Source organism: Festucalex cinctus, chromosome 13 (genome assembly GCF_051991245.1).
Source record: "Festucalex cinctus isolate MCC-2025b chromosome 13, RoL_Fcin_1.0, whole genome shotgun sequence".
Taxonomy (NCBI): Eukaryota; Metazoa; Chordata; class Actinopteri; order Syngnathiformes; family Syngnathidae; genus Festucalex; species Festucalex cinctus.
The window spans coordinates 23,716,393-23,741,948 of record NC_135423.1 but is presented as its reverse complement, the minus strand read 5'-3'; the positions used below and the strand labels follow the sequence as shown (position 1 = coordinate 23,741,948).

The window sequence follows — 25,556 nt, the reverse complement described above, 5'->3', positions numbered from 1 at the left end:
GCAATCATTGTCATGAAGCCTTTGTTTTTATTTTATCCTTTCCAGTAACATACATTTGAAATGTAAACAAAGGTTATTTTAGTTAACTAAAACTAAACAAAAAAACCTACAATTCAGAAAACTATTTCGTTAACGAAATAAAATAAAAAAAAATTTAAAAAAAAATGAAAACTGAAACTACATTTTATGTTTACAAAAATGTAAAATGTTTGGCAAAAATGTCCTTTGTTTTAGTCTTTTGTAATTAATTTCATGCATGAGCCTTTGGGGATGATTTTAAATGTGATTTTAAGTAGATTTATTTTGATATTACCCGGAATAACATTTGAAAATGTGTCACACAGAAGTGATGTCATCTAGCAGCAGCCAATAGAAAAGCACCTTCAGATGACGTCGCTCCCATGGTGTTTTTTTTTTTTTTTTTTTTTTTTTTTTTTTTTTTTTTTTTTTAATATTACAAGTCTACGGAAGCGTATTGCATTCACTTGAAAAATAAAAAAAAACTGCTGTTTTTCTGACTAATTTTTTTGGGAGCTTTGTTTTTTAGAGTAATTTTTTTTCCTGTTTTATTGAATATTTATTTCGCTGTTTTTCCGAGTAATTTTTTTAGTTTTTTTCAAAAAATGTTTTTTTTTCCCCTGTTTTTCTGAATAAATGTTTTTCCTGTTTTTCTTAGTAATTTTTTTCTGTTTTATAAAATAATTATTTTTCTGTTTTTCTGAATATTTTTTTAAGGTTTTTCCCTCAGAGAGTATAGAGCAAACTGCAATATAATATACACATTCAGTCATTTGCGAGCCATTAAGTAATCATGACCATCTCATTTAGTTTAATTAAGTTTTATTTTGATATGGGTTTAAGGCACTGGGAGATAGTCCTGTCTTTGAGTCAGCTAGATGGTATTATTATTAGTTTGACGACCTTACGCAGGCACCTGAAGACTTTGCATTTGTTCAGGAGGAAAGCCCATTCAGATCTGCTAGATGTAGCAATGTTTGTCCAGGATCAGTTGGATAGATATGGCATGCTCCATGGATACAAGATGATGCATTTGAAATGCATTCAGGCTGGCTATGTCGTGACTCAAGAGACGATCAGGATACTGATGAAAATACTGGATCCGCATGGTGTGCAACTGAGACGCAGGAATCGCCTTCGGCGCCGCTTATACCAGAATCCAGGCCCAAACTTTTTGTGGCATGTAGACTCTTATGATAAACTCAAACCGTACGGAATCTGCATCAATGGTGCAATAGATGGGTTTTCGCGAATGGTGATATGGCTACATGCTTACTCTACAAACAGTGATCCGAAGATAATCGCTGGATACTTTATTGATGAGGTGTCATCAAGGAAAGGAACTTGTGCCCGAATTCGTTCGGACCTCGGCACTGAGAACTGTTATATTGAACAAATGCAGATGTTCTTGAGGCACGACCATCTCGACAACTTTGCGCACAGATGCTATCTGTATGGATCAAGCAATCACAACCACAGAATAGAGAACTGGTGGAGCTTTTTAAGGAGGCAACACGCACAGTTTTGGATGAACCTGTTCCAAGACCTAAAAGACTCGGATTCTTTTTCTGGTGACTTCCTTGATAAAAGTATCATTCAGTTCACATGTCTTGAAATAATAGAGGTAAGAACTGAAATAACTACTATTTTCCCCCTTATAGTGCACCTGCTTAAGAAAACGCAGTAAAAGGTAGTGAAATGCCAGTGTGAGTAGTTTGGGTGTGGTAGTCATATAATGTGCTTAAATAGTGAAAACATTTTCACTCTGTGTAGGCCATAGGATTCAAAACATTAAAGGAAGAGACCAGCACCATCAGCAATATACTATAGCCTATATTCAAATTACTTAAAAAGTGGGAAAATTAAATAAAATGTTCCTGTTAGCATTTAGATGTTTTTAATTGCATGATACAGTTTAACTAACCGTATCATGTAATTAAAAACATCAGCCTATATTGCAGATGTTGAGGTGGAGCAGATTTGCAGTAAGTTACTGGCTAGTTTGCATCATGATGTGTACTGTACTGCAGAATATATGTGAACCGATTTGTATCACTTTCCTTATTTATACTTATTTAGAAAGAACTACAGGAAGTTGTTCAGCTCTGGAACACTCACAGAATTCGCCCAAGCAGGAATGCTGTGTCTCCAGGTGGGCGTCCAGTGATCATGTATACCCTACCCCAACTTTTTGGTGCTAGAGAGTACCTGAAAATGGTATCCCAGCAAAAGATAGTAACCTGCAGAGAGGAATGCCTTCAGAGAGGACCGTATCCCTGCGATGATACAGTGTTTGACATTTGCTGCCTTGCCATGGCAGAAAATAATCTTCATCCACCCACGTCTCCAGAGGAAGCCATTGAGCTTTATATGTTCTTACGTGCTTACATCAGAGCTCGGATTGTATAAACGCAATCCGCCCTATTGGATCAAATGACAGGATGTAAGCCTCCAAATTGTACTTGTAAAGGGTAACAACTGTAAACAATGGTACATTTTATACTAATGAACATCTCCACTTAGTGCTTTTTGATATATTCTTTCTATTCATTATTGGGGAAATCGTTTCTGACAGGTAATAGTTCCATTAAAAAAAATGAAGACTTTGGTTTCATTATAAAAAGAACAGTCTACAAAAATGAAAATAAAAAAATATCAATAAAACACTATAATACAGTAACCTAGCTGCGTGTGTATGCTTAATGTCAAATGTAGCTCTTACAAACAGAATATCTATTAATACCGAAGTGAAATATGTCTCTTTTGATATTGTTAATTTGTGTATCATACCACTAAGGAAGTACCCTTTACCTTCTTGATTTTTCTAACTCTCAAAGAGATTCCAGGTGTAATTTGTAGCACATGTAATACAGTTTGGTAACTGTATTGGATTTTCATGTAATCTATCAAAAACAGATCAAACATTCATATGTATTTGAATGCAGTGTCACCGTAATGTATGCATTTGTTAAAAAGCATTTGCCATTAAATTTTCAGCAAATGAAGCATATTGTGTGAATAGCTTTTATTAGAGCAAGCATCATGACCTGAGTTTGCATACATTTGCTACTTGTACCTTTCACAATAAAAACACCAAAAGAAAACATGACCAATGTTCACACTGCAGTAGAAAAATAAACATGTCTCAGAGAGTATGATTCCTGAATGACATGACTCAACAAAAAAGGCACAATCTGCTTTAAAAAAAAAAAAAAAATCAGAAGTACCTTTTAATATAACAGATCCACATACACGCTGATATGAGGTAGTGTTTCAACTTGCATTATTTAACAGTGAAAATATAACAGAGGTATTTTTTAATTCTCATCCTAGACTGATAACAAAAGTGTGTTATTGACTGCTGATAACAAAGTATCCAAAATAATAACTCAACAAACCTATGCTTGCTTGTCACACAGGCGCAGAGGTAGTCATATATTGCTGGCAATCACCACAACTCCAAAGCCATCACTTTCCAGGAATCAAACACAATGTTATGTTTGTTCAGCCATTGGCATTGCATTGTTAAAAGGAGTACAAAACACTTTTTTTGGTCAATCAATAGTAAAAAAAAAAAATAAAAAAATACCTGCGGACTGACTAATAATATAAAATTTGTGAAAAAATTGTAAAATTAAACAAATTTGGAGGTTTCCACTTGATGCCAGCAATAGACTATTTACATGCTCTGATTACAAAAACTGTACAGTAAATCTGTGTGTTACTGTTTCAGCACTAATCACAGAACTATTGAACTGAACAAATCTTTCCTAACATTCTCTATCCCACATTCAAAAATTCCAAACATGCATTGCTTATATGTCTGAGGGAGAGAAACATGTGAACACCACTCCTAAGCAATGTCCATTGCAAGAGAGTTGCTGGACAATATAGCCTCCATTTCAGCTCGTAGCTCAGGATAGCTGTTATAGGTGGATGGCAGCTCCACAGTTGGGCCACAAGTATGGGCAATCACTCGCCGTGCTAACCCGTCCAACGAGGTGAAAATGACTTGAATTTGTTTAACACAAATAACATCAGACCCAGTCAGAAATCTCATCAGCTTTCGGAGACCAATTTCATCCAAGGCCCTTATGTACTGTTGTAAAAATTGCAAACTTTGGTTCTCTGCTGCAGTATCTGGAGAAGCTGTTAACATCTTAATCACCTTCCGTGCTGTTGGTTTAATGTTGTCGTACAGCTTCTTCATATCCGGTACATTGGGGAAAAAACACCTGAGGGTTGGTCCTGCAACCTCTGCGATATTATCCAGTGCATATTTTGGTTGCTGAATGAGTTGCTTGTGGGCGACCTGGATAAGCACAGCTCTCAGGTTATCTTTTGTTGGTATTTTTCTTACACCCATTCGATCCATAAGATCTAGAAGATCTTCCTCATCTTCACCGACAACAGCCTCTTGCAAAGCGGTGGACAAGAGGTCACGCTCAGACTGACTAAGATACAACATCAGGGAGTCAAACAGTAAATCAGATGAAACAGCATGCTCACCAAATGCAAGTGCTGCTGTAAAAGCTTGTGCCAGCCGAAATGGGAAATACCCATGGTCCTCCGGTCCCTTGGCCAATATCCTACCAACAGACCTCCATTCCTCCTCTTGCCATTTTGGGGAGAGTGATGGCACCCTCACATCTGCACCTTCAGCTGCACAATCTAGGAATTCTGTCCAGAAGGCAGCGTATACATCTCTAGACACGCCATCAGCATCTGTCCCCATTTCATCAATGAAGCTGTATTTCACAGAATAGGTCATCATTGCTTCATCCTTGAACTGGCCAATCAGTTCATCGAGCAGCGTTACTCTGTGAAGTTTCACATTCACATGCAAAACTTCATAGGCAGGACTTGGTGGTCTAACAGAATCTGTAACAGCATTAGTAGGAGTTGAGGCATAGGCAAGGAGGCTCGTTTGTTCACCTTCTATTGCAAGGTTTGGCTCATGTATGAGTGTATCATCAAGATCACCGAGAAATGGACCACCTGCCAAAGGACCAAAACTGACAACTGATGTATTACACAAAGATGAAAAATCAATCTGAACAGCTGCAGTAGAGACAACAGCTGACACAGTGGCAGCACCCAGCTCATGATCTTCGACTATGTGTATTGGATTTTCACTGTCATCTTTTTTCTGTGTCTGCTGCTCCATCTCTTTCATTGTGTTTTTCTCTTGTCCAGATTCTATCGTGTTGTCATGTTGCTCATCTGTCAGTACTTCGGCTCCTTCCTCTGGGTCATCTTCACCAGTTATGGTCTTTGTGAACAAATAAAATCTTAATAGACCAAATTTGTGTATGTCATAATAGTCGCGCACACTAACATCCTCATCAAATTGTGCTTCCTGAAAGTCCACTATGTCGTGACTGACCTCTTCCCACGTTCCCATTGTTGACTTCTCATTGGGGAAAAACAGTTTTTTAGCTTGTGACAGAATCTCAATCTTAGTGGCATTCTTGTTAATATCAACAACTCTGGTTCCTCCACCACTGCGTTTTCTGACTTGCCTGTTGTCATGTATCCATCCTAATTCTATTTTTCTGGTTGTCTTCCAGGCTCTCTTGTTATTTTTTAGACGCATATTTTGTGGTTGTACTGTATTCTCCCCCTCAAAACCTTGATCACATACTTTGTTGCTCATTGTGCCCATTTTATTTAGTAAGTTTTTTGAATAGGGAAAGTCTTCTTGTATCATCTTCACCTCTTCTCTGTTTTTCCATAGCGAATCGTCTTGTGGCAATCCTGTCACCATAGGCTGGAATGTAAGACGCCAACGTAGCATCATCCATTTCTCCAATTATTGAGCTGTCAATCTACAATGAAACCAAAAATATACACATTAGATGTGAAAATGTTCAACTATATTATATCCAAGACTATTTGATTATGAGCAAGAAAACCAATCATCAGTTCCAAAAAGAGAGAAAACTGAGGCACCAAAAGGTGTTCCAATTAAAAATTACAAAATGGCCAGTTGATTAAAAATTGCCAACGCATTTCGGCCTTTCAGCTGACGAAGGCCTATCAAGGCCGAAACGCGTTGGCAATTTTTAGTCAACTGGCCATTTTGTTATAAAGGCATTTTACTTGGACCACCTTTGAGGGCCTCAGTTTTCTCTCTTTTTGGAAATGCTTTGCGGATCCCTCCAATGAACAGCACCAAAGAGACACTTGAAAATAAATAAATAAATAAATTCTAGCAGCAGTACTGCATGCTCTGATTTTTTTTGTATACAATCATCGGTGTCTAATGCAGATGATAACACTATAGACAGTACGAAACAATACAAAAACAGATTATGAAGATCGCAATAATGCAGTGTGCAGAATCTGCTAATACAACATCTGACATTTAAGTTTAGAGCTTTGTGCGCGCATGCGTGTGTGCGTGTGTTTGCGTGAATGCGTGAATGGTGGGGCCTGGGTGATGTGGTGACAGATGCATGCATCAGAGAGTGAGAGTATTTTGATTAAGCACAAAGCCAATCAGTCTGCATTCATGAATATTAGAAATAATTGATTATTTACAGTTGAAAGGTTGAAATAAAATTCTGACAATTTTAAGTTAAAAAAACAGCTCAACATGATTAATCGCTTCTCACAATAACTGTTTAAATCAAAAAATGATAACCTATCAATAGTTGCACCTGTAGTTACTTTTTAGCATGATAGTGAACATGTTTTAACTCTTCTTACTATGTAAATAATCTGCATGACCATGCAGTGCATCTCTAAGTCATCAAACGTGATTCATTTGTTGCACATTCCTATACTGGAAAAATGTGATGATGACCCATACTGATAGTCTTACTTTGATGGCACAGAACACTTCTTCGCCTATTGTATATTTGTTCAGATTTATTTATTTATTTTTACATTTTAAAATGTAATATTTAATACCAATCCTGTAAAAAAAAAAAAAGGCAGTAAATAGTTTGTATATTTATTTGTATATTTGTATAGCAGTGATGTCAAGCTCTCATTGATGGAAGATACAATTGACAAATATAAATATTCAAACCCCTGGAGTCACATGTGGTCAGCTATGTATAGGTGTATAAAAAATGAATTGCAATTCAGTTAAATATTAAAATATACTTGAGACAAAATACTACATGTATTACATGGTACAAGGTACAAGTACCTTGCAGGAACAAATTTCCTGCGACTTACATGATCCTGCTGCATTTTCTGAACACGCGCCTCAGGAACACCTCTGTTGCGTAAAAATACCCACAGACCATCATCTTGTGGGAGGCCAGGGGTTGAGGATGCAGCCATTGCAGCTGGCACTACAAAAATAAATGAAAAGGCAAAATCTATATGAATAATCATTTGAAAGTCAACCTGATATTAAATATTTCAATATGCTCACTCAAATCGGGTTTGTGTTGCGTGTCCTTTTGTGATGAAAGCCTTCAAAGTTTATTCATGAACAATAATATAGCCTACTAATAGTACATTAGACTAAAGTCAACATGTCAGAGTGGGCTTTTAGCAGTATCCTTTTCATTGTTATAATTAATGATCAATTACAAAATAGTTCATCCAGATTAGGGCTTTGCAACATCCTTCCTCAACGTTACAAGCTTAAAACACGTGTCCCATGTTAAACAATATGTTACTATTCCGTACTGATGAACTGATAATAAGAATAATTAACGTTATCTCGCTCAACTCATAAGCATAGTGTTAGCGTGTATTTAGCATATAATGTTACGTAGCCGACATACGGGTCGTTCAATCTATGGTACGGGAGCGTAATAGTGTATACTGTACTTGCAATCAAACGACGTTATGACGAATGGCTCGTTCCAATTTTGTCAAGTGAAGGATGAGCAATTCCAGCGGGAACCACGGCTAAATTACGCTGGGCATTGTACTGTTATCTTACTAAAATTATGCCGACCGATTTACATGTTCGTATATCTACATGCTACATAAAATCATGGCATACCTACCTCACACTAAAACATTAATAATAATGTGTGTTACTAATTACGGTACATGGCTACATGCTTTACCTTTACTGAGCCAGAAGGTACGTTGGACCGTCCTTCCACTTGGACGTCTGCGGGAAAGTGTCCGCTTCCGCATTAGCGAGTCTGCAGCAGGAGTTCATTCAGAGGTCAAAAAAAAATTACTCCGAAAAACAGAAGTGGGTGCTCTGTTTTTCGGAATCATTTTTTTTTCTGTTTTTCGGAATATTTTTTTTTTCTGTTTTTTGGAATAATTTTTTTCCTGTTTTTTTGAATAATGTTTTCTCCCCTGTTTTTCAGAGTAATTTTTTTTGTTTTTTGGAATAATTTTTTTTTATGACGGAAAAAAATATTCAGTAAAACAGAAAAAAATATTCAAAAAAACAAAAACAAAAAATTACTCAAAAAAACAAAGCTCCCCCCAAAAAATTAGTCAGAAAAACAGCAGTTTTTTTTAATTTTTCAAGTGAATGCAATACGCTTCCGTACAAGTCAGACACACTTTAAAAAAAAAAAAAACTAAAATACTGAAACTAACAAACTTTGCATTGATTAAATGACTAAAACTAATATTACAAATATATATATATATATATAACAGAACCACCCTCCAAACTAATTAAAAGTCAATTTAAAAAAACAAAACTCAAAAGGAAATAAAAACTAACTAAAATGAAAATTCAAAAACTTTAACTATAATAACTCTGTAAACCAAAATGTAAGCTTCTTTCTTAGCCATTTAGCCACATCTTTGCAAAGTTTTGCCTTTGCTGTCATTATCCGCACAAATCAACCGACAATAGTTGAAGCACTGAAATAAGATACAAAAATGATAAAAGGGCAAATTAATTTGTAACAGAAGTGAAGATGGAGGCAGAACATTGCATGTGTGGTCAAAGGTGAGCTTCACTGCGGTAGGTCGGGACGGCCAGATGATCCCGCCCATCTGCAGAGTTTCTCCGGCGGACGCTCACGGTCAGGACGCCATCATAGTTAAAGGTCCCACAGATAGAAAGGGGGTTCATGTCTTTGGGGAACTGGGACTTGTGGGTGAATGTGTCGCTGACGCTGCCGTCATCCATCACCTGATGGACACACAGTGATGGATACACTTTTATTGCACTGTGACATATATTTTCAGTCAGGTTATTGATTATTGTTGGTTCTGGATTGTTGGAACTCCTTGAAAACATTAATCACAATCAGATTTTTATTTTATTTTATTTCTTTTTTTCTTTTTTTTTTACACAAAATGGTTTCTGTAGAAACCAACCGACCTACCCACACACACACCTTCTGAGCGTGAATGACGACATGGTGGTTATACGCCATCACCACCACGTCATGTGGCTCAAACTGGCTGACATCAGCAGAAATATAGTAGCTATCTCCCACACATTGCACACCTCCAGCACTGGTCTGACAAGCTGGCACAGCACCGCCCACTGAAGCTGCAAAACATTAGAAGACAGCAGATACAAAAACATACAGTATATACATTGACCAGCCAGCTGCAGCGTTAACTGAACTCATTTGGCATGACCTGTGCGACCTTCTCAAATCTCGTTATCATGACCTGAACCGGTTGCCAGCCAATCGCAGGTGTCATGACTGGGTCATGCCAGGGGTATGTTTTGGTCTTGCAAGGGTTATGCTTACTGTTGTGACTAGTGTCATGTAAGGGTTATGTTTGGGTCATGACCGTGAGGTTGTGTCTGTTTTGAACTGATGTAATCGGCATCTGGTTTCAACTGGTGGTGCGCTATGTTATGTCAGAAGCTATGTGATGTCAGGAATCTTTCATCTCTTTATCTAGTCAACAGCCAATCAGATAATTCCATGTCAGTCCTGTTACCCACATGTCTAGCCACAACCAGTCAGATCAATTCACTGTCTATATAAGCTGTCTGAGAAATGTGTGTTTTTGTCGGATTATTACCTCTGTTTCTCTGTGCAAATCTCGTTGTTTCTCGTCTAGTCAAGTTTATTCCACGCCTCTCGATGTGAATAAAGATTTAAAATCTAATTTGTGTCTGCGCTTTGGGATTAAACCTCAGCACATAACAGCGGGGCACACAGAGAACAAACAACCATAGCCAAGATTGTGCAATGTATCTATTGCAGCAAAGCCTCACAATTGTTATCTTAATGGAAAATGTTATACTTTATTACAAAGATTCTTTCATAATTTCAAGATTGTATTTATAGTTAAGATAAAGTAGTTTTGCAATGTTAATTATGACTTTCGAAGTGCATTGAAAATGACAATTTCAATCTGTTCGATGACTTACCGGCGTGTCCATAAGAGGATCTCCCTTGCCTGGCAAACGGGTCCTGGCTAGCGAGCCCTCCCTGGCCCTCTTCACAAAACAGTTTGGATGAATCGGGCGAGTCGAGAAAGGGCTCTAAAAGAACATTCAACGAGTCCGCTGATCCAGCCTGCGAATGAAAACTGCTGGAGCTGTAACGGGCTGAAGAGCGATAGGAAGAAGACGATCGACGACTAGAAGAAGTACGTGACTCCATATCACCAAACGCAGATTCTTCCCAACAACACACTCTCACTCCACTGGGGTGGCTCCTTTATAAAGCGCCAGTGCCTTGTGGCTTACAATAGTCATCTTCATTTCGCCATAGATGGCTAACAGGCTGACCGCTTGAGTCAAGAATGTAACGGACAAACTGATAAACAGCAGGACCTCCTTCCATTGAGGCCCGCCGAGAGCTGAGATAAGGCTGAGCGGGCTCCGGGTGATACCTATGGCATGTGGTCACAAATAGCACGCTGGAAGCAAGGGTCACATCATCCGTTATGCTGACCCTGCCCGCAGCGTTTATCAATAATGCAAGAACATTTCAGTTGTGCTGACTGGCTAATAAAGGCAGAAAATACATGAAGGGAGGTGATTATGAGGGGGGGGTGCTTTAAAAAACAAAATTAACTGAAACTACATTTTATGTTTACAAAACTAACTCTAACTATGATTATAGCAAAAATGTCATTTAGTCTTTGGCAATTAATTTAATGCATGAACCTTTGGGAATGATTTTAAATATGATTTTAAGTAGATTTATCTTGATATTAACCGGAATAAGGACATTTGAAAGTGTGTCAAACAGAAGTGACATAATCTAGCAGCAGCCAATAGAAAAGCATCTTCAGATGACGTCGCTCCCATGGTGTTTTTTTTTTTTATTATTGCGTGCAAGTAATACACACTTAAAAACTAAAACTAAAACTAATACTGAAATGAGTTAAACTAAAACTAAGCATTTATTAAATAACTAAAACGAATAAAAATGAACAGATGTCACGATAGACCCATGCCCAACACATCAGTTATTTTAGTTAAATAAAACTAACGGGAAAAAAAACTACAAATAAAATTCAAAAACAATTTCACTAACCAAATAATATAAAAACGGAATTGCTTTAAAAAACGAAATTAACTGAAACTACATTTTATGTTTACAAAACTAACTCAAACTAACTATGATTATAGCAAAAATGTCATTTAGTCTTTGGCAATTAATTTAATACATGAACCTTTGGGGATGATTTTAAATATGATTTTAAGTAGATTTATCTTGATATTAACCGTAATAAGGACATTTGAAAGTGTGTCAAACAGAAGTGACATAATCTAGCAGCAGCCAATAGAAAAGCACCTTCAGATGACGTCGCTCCCATGGTGTTTTTTTTTTTAATATTGCGTGCAAGTAATACACACTTAAAAACTAAAACTAAAACTAATACTGAAATGAGTTAAACTAAAACTAAGCATTTATTAAATAACTAAAACGAATAAAAATGAACAGATGTCACGATAGACCCATGCCCAACACATCAGTTATTTTAGTTAAATAAAACTAACGGAAAAAAAAAAAAACTAAACATAAAATTCAAAAACAATTTCACTAACCAAATAATATAAAAACAGAAATGCTTTAAAAAACGAAATAAACTGAAACTACATTTTATGTTTACAAAACTAACTCAAACTAACTATGATTATAGAAAAAATGTCATTTAGTCTTTGGCAATTAATTTAATACATGAACCTTTGGGGATGATTTTAATTATGATTTTAAGTAGATTTATCTTGATATTAACCGGAATAAGGACATTTGAAAGTGTGTCAAACAGAAGTGACATAATCTAGCAGCAGCCAATAGAAAAGCACCTTCAGATGACGTCGCTCCCATGGTGTTTTTTTTTTTTTAATATTGCGTGCAAGTAATACACACTTAAAAACTAAAACTAATACTGAAAGGAGTTAAACTAAAACTAAGCATTTATTAAATAACTAAAACGAATAAAAATGAACAGAACCACCATGAAAACTAATTAAAACAAACTAAATTTAAAAAACAAAACTCCAAACAAAACAAAACTAACTAAAATGAAAACTTCAACAAGTATGATATCCCTTTGCACCGGCAGAATTGTGCTGTTGTGAAAAGGAACACAGCCAACTCCCAGTCAACCGAAGCAGCTCCTCTCATTCTTATTCAAATTAGCGTGGTGGAAGTGCATACAGTGCTTGACATTGTGGAATCCAAATGAGTCGTTGGGATTCGTGCAAGATTGGCACATGCAAAGTGTGTTTATACAGGTCAAGTGCAACATCTCCCCTTGGAGATGATGTGCGTGACGTGGGCAATTGGAGACAGCCTTGCACCCCTGATCGGGTATTTACGCACCCGCACAGTTGTGTGTGGCATGCAATCGGGGTGCTATTAAAATATATATTTTTTAATGATAATGATAATAATTTGATAAATAAATTTGTTTCTACATTGATTAAGAGGGATTGTCCCACAATGCTGTCATTTTCATAAATAAAATACGCTGACGTCTACCACACACACATCTGCCGACACCGAATCTCGATCATCCTTCCAAATTGCCGCCTGCGCCACTAGATAGACATGTTTTTACAAGTCTAAAGACCCCCAAACATGTCATGTAATTATTGATAATTTTGTGTTTAAGCAAGGCAATAATACTACATTTTAAATGACAATTTCAGAAAATAATTAAAAAGATATTTGTCGGATCGTGATCAAGTGGGTAGGGGTGAAAAATCTAAAAATAGACTGGCCAAATCAGACAAGAAAAGAAACAAACATAAAACTCGATTTATGTAGATAGACAATAAAATGGAATCTAATGTTGTGCAGACAAAACAACAATGAAATCTTATGAGGCGTAAAATAAATACAAAGGGAACTGCACTTTTCTTCTGTAGTCATGTCCACTTCCAAATGACCAACATATCACATTTCTATCAAACTTTTGCAAAGTTGCACTTGTTTTGTGTCGTTGCCCTCCAGTAAGTATGCAAAGGGAGCCTCAGGCAAGACCTCCTTTAGGAATAAACAACAGATGGGTTGAACAGTTGGAAGAAAGACCAGAGGGACAAAATGTTTTTGAAAAGAATCATTGAATTACCGGTACATATTGTTCCAGATCTACCAGGTTCATCAATCACAATGGCTGATCTCTCCTTGGTCAGATTTGATCACTGTAGGTCAACACAGTGATCAATTGGAGTTGTGAACATATTGATGACAACAATGACAGTCGATGCAAAATGGATTAAGTCAATGACATCACTGATATTTTTTTCCGTACATTTCATATTGGAAGGTATTATTTTATATTCCACCAAACCACGTGTGCATGGTGTGTGAAATGATCTCTTCCCGATATTACCAGCCCCTCCCCCTCCCAATTCGACAAATGTTGTCATGAAAAAATGAAATCTACTTACGGCTATGTACTTATGTCTACCTTGACAGTATGCTTGCTCACTGATTGCTGTCCCTTGCCCTTGTCATAGCAAAATAACGATAATGTCGCCATGTCAGTTAGCTCATTTGACTACTTGTGGAGTCAGTGGGGTTGAATCCGCTACGTTTCAGGAACAGTTGGGACCATGTCACAGTATGTCCAATGTTTTAGCATACTGATCAGGAGTCCACAACTTGCAATATGCACATATGCAATGTACACAATATTAAACAAGTTGTGAGTATATATCATTATATATCTTTGCCTCTCTGCTCCTGCATCATCAAATCATGTGGTTCTATGGGCGTTTGTGACTTGAAGACATTTTCTACATCTTCTACTGGGTTGGAGGATGTTCCATCAGGATTAGTGTTTCGTAACTGATTGTTGTTCTGATCTAAATGGTAAATGGACTGCTTTTTTTGTTTGTATCTTTCTTTCTTTCTTTTAATAGCACTTTATCTTTTTTGTTTCAAGGCACTGCCAGGTCCACTGGAACAAATTGGTGTTCAGTGTCACCAGGGTCGGGGATCAAACCCACAAGCTTGCGGATGGGAGACGACCGCTCTACCACAGAACCATGCCACCCTAAGCAGCTATTTTACGACAAACCCAAGATTCAGCTCGTGTTCTGGACAATTTAGCTCCCTTTTTCTATCAGCAAAACACTTGGGGCTTCATTTTGGCAGACAGCTCATCTGAGGTGGGGCGCAAATGTCGACGGATCCTGGTTTTTATCTGCATGTTTGACAATTTAATTTTTGATTCGTTAAATGTATGTAAGCTATTCACCACAAACAATGAGAATAAATAAATAAATAAATAAATAAATAAATACATAAATAAATAAATTAATTAATTAATTAATTAATTAATTAATAAATAAACACATTTTCTATTTGTATTGTGGTAAAGTGTTGTTCATATGCCATCGATGCTCTTTACTGCCTCCTATAGTCTGGAAGAATATCAACCTCAGCGGGGGTATGCCCTGCTGAGTACACGTGTCAAGCATAACCCAACCTTTAAGCTTGCTTGTACCACGTCTAAGTGCAGATGCAGGGTAGACAGCTGGTCGAACACGATGTATTTCACTCATAAATATGTGAACATAGGACATCAAACCTCTGAATTATTTAAGCGTTCTTGTTATTATTATTTGTTTGTTTTGTTTTTGTTTTGTTTTATTCATTTGTTCCTTTCTGACATTTATTTAAATCAGCCCACTGTTCAGCACAGCTATGAACGATCAAGTTGTGGGGGCGGTCTCCAAGTGCCCACTTTATGGCGCAGATCTGGCTCTGCCACGTTGACTCGACTAGGAAAGGAATGAGAGAATCTGCTTTGATTGGCTCTGACCAGGGTTTTCTGTAGTTTTCTTTGAATTATCCATCCATCCATTAGTTTGTTTTCATTAGTTTTCAGGGCAGCTCTGTTAGTTTGTATTAGTTTTAGTTATTTCAAAAATGCTTATTTTAGTTTAGTTTTCTTTTTTAATGTTATGGATTACTCTTGTGCAAGATTTAATAACTACCGTGATAAAATGGAAAAAAAGCAACGCACTTCTTACCTAGCGTTGCATTTCAGCTGAAAAAAACAGGCAAGGTGAGCCATTAGAGCCAAAAGTCAAACAGGCAAAATTGTCACCTCGGAGCGACGTCATCTGAAGGTGCTTTTCTTTTGGCTGCTGCTAGTGCTAGATGACATCACTTCTTTACAGCACACTTTCAAACGTTCTTATTCAGGCTAATATCAAAATAAATGTGCTTAAATCACATTTATCAAATCAACCACAAATTCACATTTTTACCATAATTATAGTTAGTTTTAGTTAGTCTTGTAAACATAGTTTGAAAAAGCATTTTCATTTTTACCTTATTTTGTTACTGAAAATGTTTTTTGAGTTTTTGTTGTACTTGTTTTTTTAGTTTTAGTTAACTAAAATAACCATGGCTGTGACTACTCCCACAGCGGCTGGACCTAACTAACACTCTCAGAGCCGCCAGCCAGTGCTAGTCCGCGAAATTACAAACATCTTGCGTTTTCTTGTGATTTCAACTGCTGATTATAAAGAAGAGACATCAGAAGAACAGTGGTCCACTTGCCTGACTGCAAGCCGCTTACATTCAGCGCCAGTGTGAAGGTGAGTGTGGATGGTTATATATTCATTATCAAATCATGAGCGTAAAGCACTTGATGGAGCTTCCCGCACTTCCTACTCTCATAAAATGCTGACCTATAAGCGACATTCCATAGGCAGCCATCTATCATCTGCTGCTTATCCTCTTGAGGGTTGAAGTCTCTTGCACCGCTAAAAATAATGATCACATCAGACACAGGTTGGCTTTTTTTTTTTTTTTTTTGCAAAGAACAATAACTATATTTTTATTAACTTATGTCAGATGCAGCAAACAATATTATTATTATCAAATTCAAGGTGGCATTTAATTACATTCAGACAAAATAGGAAGCAAATCATTCAAGAGGTTAAAAAAAAAATGCAGGCTGAGATTTCAGAGGGAGTTGAAGGTGTGATGGACTGGATGATTGATGGATGTCACACGGCGATGATGTCACAGTACATTCAATTGGTTTCAAATTCTCAGTTCACTTCATACATTCACTTCAACAAAGGTTGAAGGGCCGCCACCCTCGAAGAAAGTCATATATCGGACTGCAACATAAATGTCCGTTCCTTACAACACCACTTCCCACAAAATGGAAACAGGCAGATGAGATACATATCCGTTTTTCATCAGGCCCTTTTATCATGGCCAGCTAATTGCCTGTCAGCAAAGGTAGCATTTCGAAGTCCTCAGTGAGCCCGTGTGGGCCAAGATGGACGACGATGACGGGGAAACGGGCACCAAGACAAAGAAGGTGGGAGGGAAGGAGATGGGGGGGCTGAAGGAAATGACTGCAGAGGTGCGAGCTGACTGGATGCTTGTGTGTGTGCGTGTGTCGGAGGAAAGTTCTCCTGATTTTATCTTTGTAAGGACGAATAGTTGTCAAACATACACGAATGTATAATGAATGAGACTAATGAGGCAGAAAATGCAGTTGACAAAGATGCTGAATGTCACAAACAAACACACACACAGCCTTGGACAACACTTAACGAGACGGACAGTTGACAAATGAGGACGACGGGTCACGTCAGCATGTCCGGGACAAAAGCGCCTCGCTCGCATCAGCCGACCTTTAATGTCAGCGAAAAGGCCGATGACGTCAAAACGCTGCACGAGACACAACAGGATGTTTCAACTGGACAAGCAGCTGACCTTGTTTCCATCCACTCAGCCACGTTGAAATGAACGGCCAACGCGGCGTTATTGGGGACCTCTGTGTTGACAGTACGGACGATGTGATGATGAGGAGGGTGCAAGTGGGGGGGTCAAAGGTGAGGAATGAAAGGCACAGCTTCAGTGTTTCCCCCTGAGTTGTTACTGTCTCTTACTATCAATCCGGCAGATGCGGCAACATTAACCCCGCTCGTTCGACATCAATTAATACTTGTTGTTTTATAATCTCCAGCACCAGTAAATGTTCAACCTCCATTGCCAGACTTTGTTTAAAGGGAATCGTTGGACTCAACAGCGCAAGCTTGAGGAGCTTACTGACATCTTACAATACGTAACATTCTGACACACGTCACACACAGACTCACACATTGAGGCTTTCCGAAACAACTGAAAAGGGGCTTAAGGGAGCCAAATCTGTGCTTCAATTATTTAAAAAAAAAAAAAAAAAAAAAGGAAAAATATAATAATCATAAGCACGCAAGGCTTCCCCACCCACAAAGACACACACACACACACACACACACAGAGTGAAGGTGCGGTGAATGGTGGTAATGCATGCTGGTGGGATGCACTGATGCTGCGGTCTGATGAGACTTCCTGAGTTGTATGAATGAGAGTCCCTCTGGGGGAACTTGAACACATCTCCCACATGAATCACAGAAAAACGTAACATGCCCTTTTGCAACCAAGAGTTTAGAGAATAGATGCAAAGCTTTTCTGAAGTCATTAAAGGGAAAGTCACACAAAACATTTCTTTTAATAATGTTATATACGTCCGTGAGTGTAAACATGACATTCTGATTAATGTCGTGTATGTGGATCATGAGATAAGCAGCAAAATCCAGCCGTTTTTATCCATATTCCATCTCAGGGGGTAGCCATTTTGTCACTTGCCGTCCACTGAAAATGACATCACAGTTGCTTGAGGCTCAGGTAACAAAAAAATCACAGCTCGGCTTGTGAATGTCACATGACCAAACTCAGAAAACAGATGAGCTGTGATTGGTTGTTACCTGAGCCCCCAGCAACTGTGATGTCATTTTTAGTTGATAGCAAGTGACAAAATGGCCGCCACCTGATGTGGATAAACACTGGTGCACTTTGCTGCTTAACTCATATTCCACAAACATAATATTGATTAGGATGTCATGTTTAGACTACTGACAGAACATTATTATAAAAAACATTTTTATGTTGACTTCCTCTTTAGATTAAAAGAGAAAGGTACACTTCAAAATGTTTTGATATCAAATGGCGATCGATAACTGTAAAAGACTCATCATCCTCTTGAAATCCAAAATAAAGGTAACATGTTTTGTTCACATTTGTTGTTGTTTTTTCCCAGTAGACGATATCACACAGTGATAAAAAAAAGAAAAGGAGAAATGTACAGCCACATTATAGCTTCGTGCAAGAAACCACATACACCGGCACGCCGCAGAGGCAGAGAGATCAAAAGCAAGACAACGTATACAAAAATATAGAAAATCTCCAAAGCAAGTCATGTCCTCACGGGAAAAAAGTCTTTTCTGCCTTTTCAGTCTACTTCACGTCTCACTCGACGCCAACCAGCAGTCACGTCACTAACATTCTCATTGTTTTTGTCGTTGCCACTGATGCTCAGTGTGTGTATGTGAGTGTGTTGTTTAAGACATCAAACAGGTTGTTGTGTCTCCCATGCAGGAATCCACAGAATTGCAGTCCATCAATTATAACGACGTTTGATATCATATGAACAACTAATGAGTGATAAAAAATTAATACAAAAAAAGCATTTCATTTCTGTCATTTCCTTTGTGACAAATCTTTTTTTTTTCATCTTCTTTTTATGTTAAAATTCATAATATGTCCCGTCACTGTAAAAACATTCCAGCATTTGCTCATAATAGGTAGTGACGGGAATAAATAATTTGGCATACTCTGCAAGCCATGCCAAAAGGATGCTCTGGTTGGTCTCTTGCAAAGGAGAGGATAGGCGGGAGTGGGCGGGTCAGGTTGCGGCTGAGATTACAAACCGTGCTCAGGTGGGACCTTCAACGTCAGCACTTGCATGCAAAGAAAAATTGTGGACTCAGTCAATATGTTTGCTGTTGTCTTTTTCGGGGGGGTCGGCGAACCCGCGGCTTCAATAGAGCGATGGCTAGTTCTCACGTACATAAAATGATTGTTTGGACGCTTGCAAAAAAAGAAAAAGAAAAACTAAACAAAAAAAAAAGCTGATGTGGAGAATGACTCTTAAGAAATGGAGTTGAAATGTTGCGAGTAAGGCAAAGACGGATGGTAAAGAGGAGTAAATGGTTCAAACATTGGTGTCATGATGGAGAGCGGAGAGAGTCATTGTTGGTTTGACTCGCCCTGAAGTGTCTCATCATCATCCTCCTCGTCCTCGTCGAGCGAAACCACCCCCGATGAGGCCACGTCGGACATCCTCCTGCGAGGCTCGTAATCCGGTGGGAACTCCTCCCCGTTGGCCTCCGCCTGGCACACGGTGGCCTCGTAGTCCTTGCAGGGGGTGTCGTCATCCTCCCCGGGGGACAGGTACGTCTCCGAGTAAGACATCGAATACGCCGGAGACACCTGGCCGCCGCCAGGCCCGACGCTCCCACCGAGGCCGCGGAAAGCGCAGTCCCTCCCGCCGGGCCCCGTCCGTCCAACCCTGTGAAGGCGGGCGAGTAGAAGCTCTTCCCCTCCCTGCAGCGCCGACAGAATTTTGGCGGCCAGCTCGGCGGCGTTGCCGTGGGCTCCGCGGTGGTCACGCAGAAGCGGGTGGTGCTCGTCCAGGCTGCACAGGCTGGAGCGCAGGGTGTCGGGCGAGCCCGCCGTGGGGGACGGCTCCCCGCTGCCTCCCCCGCCGCCGCCCTCGCAGCACGGCCCGCGCAGGCCCAGCTGGTGACAAATTTGGCTGTGGATCAAGTCCTTTAAGTACGGAGGATATGATGGCACATCTGCAAGGAAAGAGATACAATGCAAGCATGTAAGGAGAAACATTTTGGTTTTCAACGGAGTAGCAACAATGCAGCAACAATTGTTTTTCGCTTGGAACTAACAATTATTTTAACTCATTGACTCGCAGCCATTTTCACTGAAGCAATCTCCTTCAATCCTGGCTGTTTTATTTTTGCAAAGCCCACAGAATATTGTGTTGTACTGCTAGAAAAAACATGGAGGAACCTACAAAAAGAAAGATTAGAGTCTCTTCTTTCATCAGGAAAAGTGTATATACATACATACATACATACATACATACATATATATATATATATTTCTATCTGTTTCCGTTTTGTAGCAATTAGCATTAGAATATAGCTAAGTTTCATCATTATTTACATTTCTGGTGAAAACACTGACAAAAAGAGCTTGTTGCAACATGGCCCTGGGTGATCTCATACTCTGCTGTCACCTGCTGGCCATTTTTTTTTATTAACTACCATTGCTTCAAGCATTCTCTTCACTTCAGAGGCTGCATCAAAGCCTTCTGTATGTTCTAGCATTAAAACGAGTATTTCCATTAGTATTCCCCCCCCCCCCCCCCACACACACACACACACACACCCATATATACACACAAAATGGAAACATACAAAGAATGTACTTATGTAAAACTCTATGTCACCCTGATTCACACAATAGCATTTTTTTTCATTAAAAAACAGCCTTTATGTTCATTTTGGTTCAAAACATGAAAGATTTCCTTTTACGTTATTAACTTATAACTTAACTTATAACAGTGCAGTAGCTAGAAATACTTGTGACTGCCCTTTCAAATCAAGTATTATTTGTTTTCATGCAGACTTGATCAATACAAAAAAAAATAATAATAAAAATAAAAAAAAACATCAGTTGTTGGCCTTTGCCAAAGTCCAAAAAGCCACAGATTTCGGGAGGAAGACACTTGGGCAACAGAGCTGCTGGCTGTTATGACCCACAGTTATTGGCGGCTAAACATAATCAAGATGAAAGCTTTGCTAAACATACACACAGATACCTGTGGCCACACATCATCGTGTGACACACTGCCTCTGCAAGAGAGGAAATCATATTAAAGTTGCAAGAGGATATCAAATTACGCAGAGGAGCAAAATAATGTTGCAAGCAGATGAAAAGTGGGGCAGTGGGACACAGGACGACGCACAAAGAGCGCCGGATGGACACTGATGAGGACAGTGGGAACCAAATCTATGTGAAGTGCTGCCAGTGCGTGCATGAGTGCGTGCTGTGAATACCTGTGCTCTGCGTTGCAGGCTCGTTAGCGGGCAGAAAGTCTTCGTCGTATGAGTCATCGTTGGAATCGTCGCCATCGACCGACGACCAAGCCCTCAGTTTAGCCTCGGCAATGGCGAACTGTTCTGCGACACCTGCAAACACACAAAACACACATACATCGCCATGGTAACGTATGTGTCTCCATGTTCTGCACCTCTTTTTGCCAGGCAGGAGCAAAAGGCAGTGATTGTAAATCAAGTGAGTTTATAAAACGTTGCCATTGCACACGATGGCCTCCGGCGGTCAGCTAGCAGGTAAACTTAGTGTGTCTGATGTTGAGGCTTTGTTGATGTGACAAATGATATGCAGAAAGAAGTATAAAAGTGGTATAGTAATTCCTCTCCAATTTGGAATCCGGAATTGCAGTCCCGCTATTTTGCAGATTTTTGTTTTGTACATGTACAAAACTTAACTTACTACTTAACTGCAGTTAAGTTAACTCTCATGTTCTACATGAAATCTCGTCTATTGTTAATGTAATTATATTCTTGACCACTAGATGGTAGTACACAACTTACTCTGAGACGGTGTAAATTTGAATGAAGAAGATGATGAACAAAAAAGAAAACTCGAAAGTTTTCATGAAAAATAATTCATATAATCCTGTTTTTAAACACTACAGAAAGGAACAGTATGTTCATTCTTTGGGCATGATTATTGATGTATATTGTGAGATTATTTATTTATTTATTTGTTTGTTTATTTATGCTTGTAGGACGACGAAATCTCTGTGTATATTGGTGCAAGGAGCTTTTCCTACCGAACGAATTCCCATGTTGAGCTCCGGTAAGCAAGGCCTCTGCTTGCTAAGAGACTAAGCCTAAATGCTAATGTGATATCTTTAGGTATTTTTTGTCAAACTATATCTTATTAAGGAAATTGCTTAAAACCAATCGGAGTTAAAGAAGTTTTGAACATCATTTTGACATGCTGTATCATATTTTAACGTTATAAAATGAGTAAAAAGAGATGCTAATCGCGATTAGCATAATGTTAAAGAAATTCGTGAGTGGCTAACGTTAGCACATACATTTCATGTACTACTAACTATAGGTGTATTGTGATTGCTAATTGTGAAGCTAGTTAAGCTAAACTGTTATTGCTAATTCTTTTAAGCCATATGAAACACTTATGTGGCTAAAAGGTGTTAATGTAAAGAGGGAAAATATATTGATTTAAAAGCATTATTGATTGAAAGTTATTCAATTCCATTGTTCTAATACAGATTGTGTACATGATGAAAATATTTTGAGTGATGGAAGACATTTAATTTGAGAATATACAATAAATAGACTAGATTGATACTGATTATATATATTTTCTACACTGTGTGTGTAGATTGGTTTTTCTTTTGGACTGAAATTGGATTCTGAACCGTGAGTGGTTCAGTGGCGAGCCAAACCCAGGATAAAGACAGTGGACAGGACAGGAGGACAAGACCGTCGTGTGGCCAACAGTGGAATCTTCTTTGAGGACGTCAATCTTCAAATGTCTTCATCATATTGACCCAGATAAGAAACACACAAAAAAAAAACTACCCGGGTAGTAGTAGAACAGTCAGAACACTTTCCACCTATACATACACATTCAATTAAGGGACACATTTAATTATTCTATTTTTGTTGTTTTGTTATAGAGTGAGCTCAAGTTAAGTTTCCTTTCTTTATTTGTTGTTGCATCTTGGTTTTGTTTAGGCAATAAATTCATGCTGTTCAACTTTCCATGACTCTTCTTGTGAGTCATATGGATAACTAAAGGGTATCCAACTCTTCGAACCTAGATGAATGTAAGTGTCACTAGCTTTGGGTATTGAGTACCATTAAAGGCGCTACATGTAGTTTCAGTTACTTTTAGTTTTGTAAAAAGCATTTGTATTTCCCTAACAAAAATCCACCCATCCATCCATTTTATGAACCGCTTACTCATCACAGGGGTGGGGGGGGGGGGGGGGGGGGGGGTGCTGGAGCCTATCCCAGCTGGCTTTGGGCAGTAGGCGGGGTACACCCTGGAGTGGTTGCCAGCCAATCGCAGCTTGATGAATTATTATTTTTTTTACAATTTTAGATTTCATTCATTTAGATGTCATTTCCGTTAACTAAATAACCTTGTCTGGTAAAGACCAACAACAAATATTTACAAAACCTTTGGCCCAAAAGTGTGCTAAATCAATCCATTTGCATCTTCTCCGCCAGAAAACCAGTACAGCAATGTTGCCCAACTGGCAGACGCAATCCTGGGTGCACTCGGTAAGTAGATCAGCTTCCGCACCTGTTTGCACTTTCTGGCACTTGCAAATGTTTACAGTAAATCAGGTGCTATGTGTTTCTCAATTCGTCTGTTGTTTGTGTCCATGAGCGAATCTTCTTTTCCCTTCTGCAATTCTCCCGTTCACGGTGTGCCTTTTCCAGTTGTCTCTCTCAATAAAGAGTCTCTTGCATCACCTTTTGTTTCATTGCCTTGTGTCGCGCATTTCCTGACTCTCTTTGTCTCTTTGTGACGGCTTGAAATATCCCGATATTCTCTGCGCCATCACGCTCTGCTTCTGTCTTTCCTCATTACCTGCATTTGCTGTCACTTCACGTCCTGTCACTCCGCCATGTCTGCTGCAATTCTACTTGCGTCCACACATCAGCCCATCTCTCTATAAATCAGCACAACCTCATTTCTTTTCTTCTGCCTAGTCAGTATGTACCCGCCCGCTGCCTTGATTCTCAATTAAGACTCTGCATTCTTACAAAGTGCTTCTGATGTATTCCACCTTTCCCCTCATTCCTCTTGCATCCACAGAGACCACCACTCCAAAAAAGAACTTTCTACTTGTATCTTGAGTTCACGTCCACAGCTATGTCTTTATCATTCTCCTTTGTATTCTACTGCAATTCAAATAACTTTAAGAAACCGTTTTAGTTGCAAACACCGTTTGTGTCCGGGGTGTTATAATTAGGTTCGTTTGGGGGAACTCAGACCATCAGGTCCAGCATATGGTGCTTTTCTTTTTTTTTTCTTTCTTTCTTTCTTTCTGCACACTGGATCAAGAATTTACTTTTGGAGACTCAAAAGCACTTCAGTCATAAGAGTGGATAGGAATGTCCGGGGTGGCAGCCAATAAATTCTGCCAGAGCGGCTCTGTGGAAGATGATGAGAGCAGCATAAAAAAAGATAGTTAAAATTGAAGACAACCTTCAACATTTCTTGACAATAAGATTAATATGTTCTATGTGGCCTCACTAGTCTGAACATGACATTCTGATTAGTATTAGGTTTATGGAATATGAGTTATGAAGCTAAATCCACCTGTTTTAATCCATCTCGGGGAGTCTATTTTGCCACTTGCTGTCGACTCATGACATCATTGTTGCTCAGGCAACGACCAATCACAGCTCACCTGTTTTCTGAAGCGGAGCTATGGTGGGTTGTTACCTGAGACCTGAGCAACTCTGATGTCATCTTCAGTTGACAGCAAGTGGCAAGATGGATGCCCTCTGAAATGGATAAAAACGGTTGGATTTTGCTGCTTAACTCATATTCCACTAACGCAATATTAACCGGAATACCATATTTAGACTAGTGGGGCTGGATAGAACATATTGTCAAAAAAAAAATTGGGTTGACTTCCCTTTTAACTCATTCACTCCCAAAGACGTATTTATACATTTTTTAGGTTTTTGTTTGCTAGAGTTTTTGTATGATGGCTTTGATGCAGTTTCTGACCTGAAGTGGTCACTTAAAGTGATAGTAGTTATTACAAAAAAAAAAAAAAAAGTGTGCTTCATCTGTTTCATTCATTTTTATTTTTTTTCTAACAACTACCATCACTTTAAGCTTCCACTTCAGGTCAGAAACTGCATCAAAGCCTTCATACAAAAACTCTAGCAAACAAAAACCTAAAAAACGTATAAATACGTCTTTGGGAGTGAATGAGTTAATAATACTATGAGAAAAGTTAAAACATTACTCCACGTGTCAAGATCCAGTCCTCGAGGGCCAGTCTTGCATGTTTTCGAGGTTGCTCTACTCCAACGCACCTGATTCAATGATCAGGGTAATTATCAGGGTCCTGCAGAGCTTGCTGATGAGCTTAAATATGAATCAGCTGTGTTGAAAGTGGGAATCCTCTAAAATCTGCAGGACTGCGGCCCTCAAGGACTGCAGTTTGACACCCATGCATTACTCGAATGTAGT

General features: G+C 38.7%; 2 protein-coding genes and 1 long non-coding RNA gene across 5 annotated transcripts in view; all 3 read right to left on the bottom strand.

Moving 5' to 3' along the window:
• Nucleotides 1-3,028: 3,028 nt before the first annotated feature.
• LOC144033285 (uncharacterized) lies at nt 3,029-8,201 on the bottom strand. Its single transcript, XR_013287922.1, has 3 exons — nt 8,058-8,201; nt 7,207-7,325; nt 3,029-5,846 (listed from the first exon to the last, which is right to left on the bottom strand). It is a non-coding gene; the product is annotated as an uncharacterized LOC144033285 (long non-coding RNA).
• Nucleotides 8,202-8,905: 704 nt separating this feature from the next.
• Nucleotides 8,906-10,538, bottom strand: hspb12 (heat shock protein, alpha-crystallin-related, b12). Its single transcript, XM_077494266.1, has 3 exons — nt 10,304-10,538; nt 9,306-9,439; nt 8,906-9,097 (listed from the first exon to the last, which is right to left on the bottom strand). The coding sequence occupies exons 1-3, from the start codon at nt 10,536-10,538 to the stop codon at nt 8,906-8,908; spliced, it is 561 nt and encodes a 186-aa protein (XP_077350392.1).
• A 6,996-nt stretch (nt 10,539-17,534) lies between these two features.
• Nucleotides 17,535-25,556, bottom strand: part of fam131ab (family with sequence similarity 131 member Ab) — a 37,888-nt gene continuing 29,866 nt past the window's right edge. For all 3 annotated transcript variants that reach the window (XM_077541788.1, XM_077541791.1, XM_077541790.1), the window contains exons 4-5: nt 21,335-21,466; nt 17,535-20,056 (exon numbers count right to left, since the gene is read on the bottom strand). In XM_077541788.1, coding sequence (XP_077397914.1) covers nt 19,446-20,056; nt 21,335-21,466 — 743 coding nt within the window. In that variant the 3' untranslated portion in view covers nt 17,535-19,445. The remainder of the gene's footprint in view (nt 20,057-21,334; nt 21,467-25,556) is intronic.